The sequence below is a fragment of the Gymnoscopelus braueri genome, assembly GCF_963280865.1.
Source record: "Gymnoscopelus braueri genome assembly, chromosome: 11".
In the NCBI taxonomy this organism is placed as follows: domain Eukaryota; kingdom Metazoa; phylum Chordata; class Actinopteri; order Myctophiformes; family Myctophidae; genus Gymnoscopelus; species Gymnoscopelus braueri.
The window spans coordinates 12,793,352-12,799,414 of NC_137613.1; the positions used below are offsets into that span (position 1 = coordinate 12,793,352).

At 41.0% G+C, this 6,063-nt stretch overlaps 1 protein-coding gene across 1 annotated transcript; it reads right to left on the reverse strand.

Moving 5' to 3' along the window:
- Window positions 1-916: 916 nt before the first annotated feature.
- Window positions 917-5,973, reverse strand: LOC308096062 (GTPase IMAP family member 4-like). Its single transcript, XM_080443343.1, has 3 exons — window positions 5,913-5,973; window positions 3,092-3,169; window positions 917-2,567 (listed from the first exon to the last, which is right to left on the reverse strand). The coding sequence occupies exons 1-3, from the start codon at window positions 5,932-5,934 to the stop codon at window positions 1,312-1,314; spliced, it is 1,356 nt and encodes a 451-aa protein (XP_080299469.1). The 5' UTR covers window positions 5,935-5,973; the 3' UTR covers window positions 917-1,311.
- Window positions 5,974-6,063: the final 90 nt, after the last annotated feature.

Genomic DNA, 6,063 nt, shown 5'->3' on the forward strand with positions numbered 1-6,063 from the left:
GGACATTTGAGGATGATACACGAAAGAAGAAGAACATTCTCTACCATACAGATTGGACAATTACATTGTATTCATTAAAACAAGTTTAAATAAAGTAATTTAGTCCCCACTCCTTTGGGGTATCAAGTGATACCCAGACAGCCTCGCTACCCACTCAGCTATGGCCACGTCATACATTTATACAATGGTTCCCAAACTGGGGGGTCCCCAGATGATTAGCTTAATGTGCAACGTTGTCTTCTCACTCAACAGTAAACAAACCAATCTGTGCAAAATGTGCAATCTCATTTCTACAAGCAGGCAATGTGAGCTTGTACTTCGGCTATTTTCACAATATTTATCTGTGGAACCGAGTCAAAATGGTATGCCTCAATAATTCCAAGTGCTTGTCAGGGTGGGGGTTCAAATATGATTATTTTGGGGGGTCACAGCCTGAAAAGTTTGGGAACCCCTTGTATTAATATATACATTCAGTTGTGAGTTTTAAAGATGGCTTTCCAAGATCCTCAAGTGGGCCTCTCTGTTACAGGAGGTACAGCAAGCAGCCTCAGGCATTAATCACATCCAACATTTAGCCACGGTTGTTGTAATTACTTAGATAAAATGTACTGTCATCACCAATTCATATATGAATGAATATACTGTACATCTACTGTATCACCAATTAATATACCAATGAATATATGCAGACTATCAAATCAGTGAATACGAAAATGAATATTATGTACAGTATCAACAGGCCTTCTGGGTAATATTATGAACAGTCTATTAAAAAAGCAATGAATATATGACTGAACATAAAGTAACACTAGTTAGGAAAGAGGGTTTAATATGATAGATAAAGTTTAATCATCATCAATTAGAAGAAACAGCAAAAACTATTTACAAGCAATATTTACAGACTGTTTAAACTGAATGAATAGATGTTCTTCCTTAATTAGACATTTAGCAACGAAAGATAAAGCAGGTGAGCTTTCATATGAGAGCTACCCTCTATAACATTAACTACCGGGATTAAAACCACTATATTAAAGGATGTATGTCTTCTATCTTACATACAGTATGTGACCAAATATTACATGTACTTAAGATTCAGAGTTAGAGTAAGTTATATATAGCCTAATCAAGTTACCAAGTAGATATTGTATCTAAAAGCTGTAAAACAATACAGATTTACATTTAAAACAATATGTTTGCTCTTCCAAACTGACATAGGCTGACTGTTCTGTACAGCAGCTAAAAACTTAAATATCCTGAACCTTCATTCTGCTCTCCTTTCTTCCCCCCTCACATGTACTCACTTCTAAACTTCTACAGTTTTTCCATTAAGTTCAGGTGTTTGTCCAGTGAGTTGTGATACACTTCCTCCAGTACTGAATAACGGCTGTGGCTCTCCTTTAACTTTTGTCTCAGTGTTGTCATCTCTCTGTTCTTCTCCCCCAGCTGTCTGTTGAACTCTCTCTGCATCTTTGTGTTTGAGATCATGATGTTCCTCTGGATCTCAGGCAGGAGAACCTTCATCAGGTTTCTCTCTGCTTCCACTCTGGCCTCTGCTTCATAGGTCTCTCTCATCTCCTCTATGTCCTGTGTGTGTCTCTCTTCCCTCTCTCTCCTCTCATTATCTCTCTTTGCTCTAAACCTATCGAGCTTTCTCTCCATCTCCTCTCTTTTCTCAGACTCCCTCCTCAGCTCTCCTTCCAGCTCTCTTTTCTTCTCTTCATCCCTCTCCACCCTCATTTGTCTCTCTAGTTCACTTGTTCGATGGTCGATCTTCCTGATGTCTCCCTCGTGCTCTTGGATGGATCCCTCTATCTTCCTCAGAGAGTCCTTCAGCTCATTCTCAAACCTCTCCCTCATCTCCTGCTCCTCTATGTGTCTCCTCTCCTCCAAGTCCCTCTGAATCTTTCTCTCCATCTCTCTGACCTGGGCCTCAGCCTCCTGGTAGGTCTGAGTGCTGTAGAAGCTCTCTGTGTTTCGTGCCACCATGCTCTCCATCTTCTCCAGCAGCTGTGAAACCTGACCAGCATTGCTGGTGTCCGTAATGTTGAGGACGTGGCATCTGTTCCCACATTTCTCTACAAGCTGCTGATGTTCCTGACTGCCTGCTTGGAGAAACTCCTCAACACTCTGCTTCTTCACACTGTCATCATGGATAAAGATGACAATGCTGTGTTCCCAGCAGCTCTCTCCAAATGCCTCCTGCATCTTCTCCATCATCCCTCTCACCTCTCCTTCAGAGGCCTCGGCTGGTATGACCAGGAGGAAGGCATGGGGACCCGGGGCGGACAGACGTACACACAGCCCCACATCCTGCCTTGTGTCCTCCAGTGAGCGTCCAGAGAAGTCTGGAGCGTCCACCAGCACCAACCGTCTCCCACAGACGTCACCCTCTCTCCTCCTACTCCTCTGGCTCAGTTCAGAGGAGCTGGCCTCAGCACCAAACACCTCCCTGCCCAGGATGGTGTTTCCTACTGCGTTCCTCACAGCTACAGTCCTCCCCAGTAGCACCAGTCTCAGCTCAGACACATAGGGAGACACTGGTGAGTCAACAATGTTGTCTGCTGCCACTGAAAGACAACAAAATGGAAGAATATAGTGAAAATGCCACATCATAAGCGTTGTTCAGAGACTCTGTTTGCATAGTGTGAAAGATTCAATTGCTGTCCTGTTCTGGGACAAATGTGTCATCTTCAGACATGTTTGATAACCCTAACCCTTAATTGTATCATACTATAAATTAATCAATCAAGTAATTAGTAAAGAAGTGGTTGGTGACATTTCTTGTCAGAGGAAACACATGGTAATCTACACCACCAGACCAACAGTGGGGGACTTGGCAGCAACAGGGAACACAATGCACATTTGAGAATTGTCAATGACAAAATTGGAAGAGAAAATCTGAACAAATAGCAAGAGAAAAAGACTGTAGACATAGTCCACTGTCTCTTAACTCCATACATCAAGGTGATATATTTTTCTTTATTCACTATGTTTAAACCTTGTACACTAATTGACCTTAAATGTTTTGAGATTAAACACATACTGTATAATGTTCCTTGCTAGACTATTTGTAAAAGCAGCCTAGACTCACTATCTGGAGGATGAGCCTTACTGAGTCTCCTCTTCCTCACTGGTAGAGAGGAGTCTTCATCTGTGGTCTCTCCACCCACTGCAACACAACAGAGTCATTAACCAAACAGTCCAGGTGGATTAAATACCAAGGAGAGTGAAAGAGCTTTAGCCATGTACTATAGCCACACAATCTGCACATATCTATGCTCTAATCTGTGATGTCATGATGAGATGCTATGGTGTGGTTCTGACATCAAATGGAAAGACTTGCACTGTTTCACTATTCACAATTACATTATTTTATTTTGTGTTACACTTTACTGATAATGTTCATGTGTTTTTACATCCTTGACAGTCTTAAGGTCTGACTACACTTCTATAGGTGAGAGGGTCCATGGACAGCAGATGGTTGAGATTATACTACAATTTGGTGTCTGCAGACACACATGCATTCAAGAGCAAGACTCAAGATTAATACAGGCAACGCTCAATACTATAATACTCATAATCTAACAACTTTCTTCCAGAAAACTGATACCCAAAACAAGTTGCAAAAAAACGTTTTTCAACAGTTTTTTGTAGTATTAGGTGTCCTTAATAACATACTAAAAGTTTACCAAAGTTTGATCACTGGAAAGGTGTTATTTTCAAGATGGCGTCCAAAATGGCCAAAACAACTCCTTCATTATTTATCCTAGACGTACTTTTTGTGTCTAACCCTATGTTTTGGGGGCATAGAAATCCACAGGACTTGTCCAAATTGCAGAGATACATTTAGATAATTGTGAAATCCAATATTTTGTTTTTGACTCTATTAAAACCCTCTGAAATGTTCACCCGTTTCAACTAGTTATATTTTTTTTTACTGGAACAAGGCTTCAAGATATCCTCAAAACACAACAAAACAATAGTCACAATTTTCAGTCATTCAGAAGGTGGCAGAGAAAGAGAATATTGTCAGTTGATATAGTATTGCTTGCAATATTGAAACATTTTGGATAGCTCTGCGGATCAAATGTGAATCAAACTGTCATCTTGTAGACAACATTTTGAAAAACTTTTTTAACACATTAGGAAGGCAATCAGTGTGAGTGTGTAAAGAGGGGTGGCTACGGAGGTTAGTGCAGAGCTGTCAGAACCCATTTCTCTACTGGGTGCCTAGGCAGAGGGGAGTATGAGGGTGGGGTTGTGTGAGGAGGTAAAATGGGGTCTGGTGTAGAGTTTAGTGGGCCTAGGGTTCCCCTCAGGTGGGTACAGGCGAGTATGGGGAGTGGGGGTCACTGGATTGCTCCCTGGGCACTTGGAGCACAGAAGAGCAAAGTTATAGGAGCCAAGGAGACCGTGAGCTTCTCCTCTCCCCCATGTCCGAGGTGCAAAACCTTCAACAGTTGGCTCAGACATGTCCCATTAAAGCTATAGTGGGGCACTTGTGGAGCTCAGGACGAGTGCTCATAGGCAGCTAAAGAGAATGGGGCTTGTCAGCCCCATCGCGATAGCCAAATTCCAATTTTCAAGTGTCCATCCTCAAGTCCTCCACTCCCGCCTAAGCCCTGCCTCCGAGCGAGGAGGCGAGGAGGCAAGGAGCGTCATTTTGAAGTGACAGCAATTATGACGTGTCACACAGTTGGATTGCTGGACTATTCCAGAGCTCAGAGGGTTGTCATGTGGAGGAGGAGAAATTATACGCCACGCATTTCAATACCCCACACAACTACTACAATCTCAGGAATAAGATGTCTGTGACAAGCAAATCTGAACCCTATCCGGCCACACTCCTCTACCACCCCTACCCAAGACAGTAGACACTAAATGTTGTGATAGCTCTGTGCTGACTTACAATGTTTACAAATGTCACAGTACCACCCAGTAATAATGAATTTATTCCTTTTTGGTATGAAAAGAAATCTCCTGAAAGCTTCAACAGAATGTGAATTACCAATTCACATTCTGTTGAAGCTTCTGTGTGCTTATAACCATGCTTATAACCAATTCCTTTATAATTGAACTTGTAATCACTTGACTATAATTTATATATCTTAATTAGATTTCAAGATTACCAAAACATGGGGTTAGGCACCAACATTACTTGTCTAGGATGAATAAGGAAGGAGTAATGGTCTTTTTAAGGAACTGGCGGCGGCCATCTTGAAAATGTTACCTTTCTAGTGGTCCGATTTTGGTAAACTTTTGATATGTTATTAAGTACACCTAATACTACAATAATCAATTGAACCTTTTGTTGCAATTTGTTTTGGGTCAAACCATAACTGCACCCGCCTATGAAGGATTTGTGAGAAGATGTTTTCTGTAGTTTTACTCTATCTTGTGTCAGTTATTTCTGTGCATTCCTGTTATACTCTGATGGCCAGAAATTCTAATAAATTCCCTCAACAAAGCTTTCAGAAGTATTCTTATATACTTTTTTATTCTGCCTGGGTGTATTCAATATTACAAACTTGGCAACAAGCATCAAGTACATTTTAAGTCCTTTATCGTCACATAATATAATACAGCAGGTATAGCGATGAATATCCTTTCATTATCTCCTCAAATAGAGCGTCTATTTTTCTTTTTTAACACATTAGCAGTCAGTGGGCTTGTCCGCACATAAAGTACACACAATCACAACATCTGAGATGCACAGACATGAGCTAGTGATGACATTTACATAATTATGTTATTTCCTATTTCTTGTCAATAGAACAAGTATAAGCATAGAAAGTTAAGAGTTTCATTTATAACACATTTTAAAGGCAGGCTATGACACTGAATGCATGACCAGTATGAATAGTGTAACATCATGAGGTTCGACAGAAATTGAAAGAGTAACATGGACTCACAGTCTGGAGGAAGCCATCCCATACTGCGTGTCCTCCTCAGTGGAAGAGTGGAGTCTGTGTTCTCTCCATCCTCTGCAACACAACATAAATAGTCAATGTATTGACAATAGTAAGAAATAAAGAAAGGGGTTACTGGGCTATTAAATGACAC

What these genes read in the sequence shown, in the direction of transcription:
- LOC308096062 (XM_080443343.1), bottom strand. Translation starts at nt 5,934, where the DNA reads ATGGGATGGCTTCCTCCAGACT. An exon ending in GGGATGGCTTCCTCCAGACT is followed by an intron (nt 3,170 to 5,912) that starts GTGAGTCCATGT and finishes GTTGTGTTGCAG; the next exon opens with TGGGTGGAGAGACCACAGAT. An exon ending in TAAGGCTCATCCTCCAGATA is followed by an intron (nt 2,568 to 3,091) that starts GTGAGTCTAGGC and finishes GTTGTCTTTCAG; the next exon opens with TGGCAGCAGACAACATTGTT.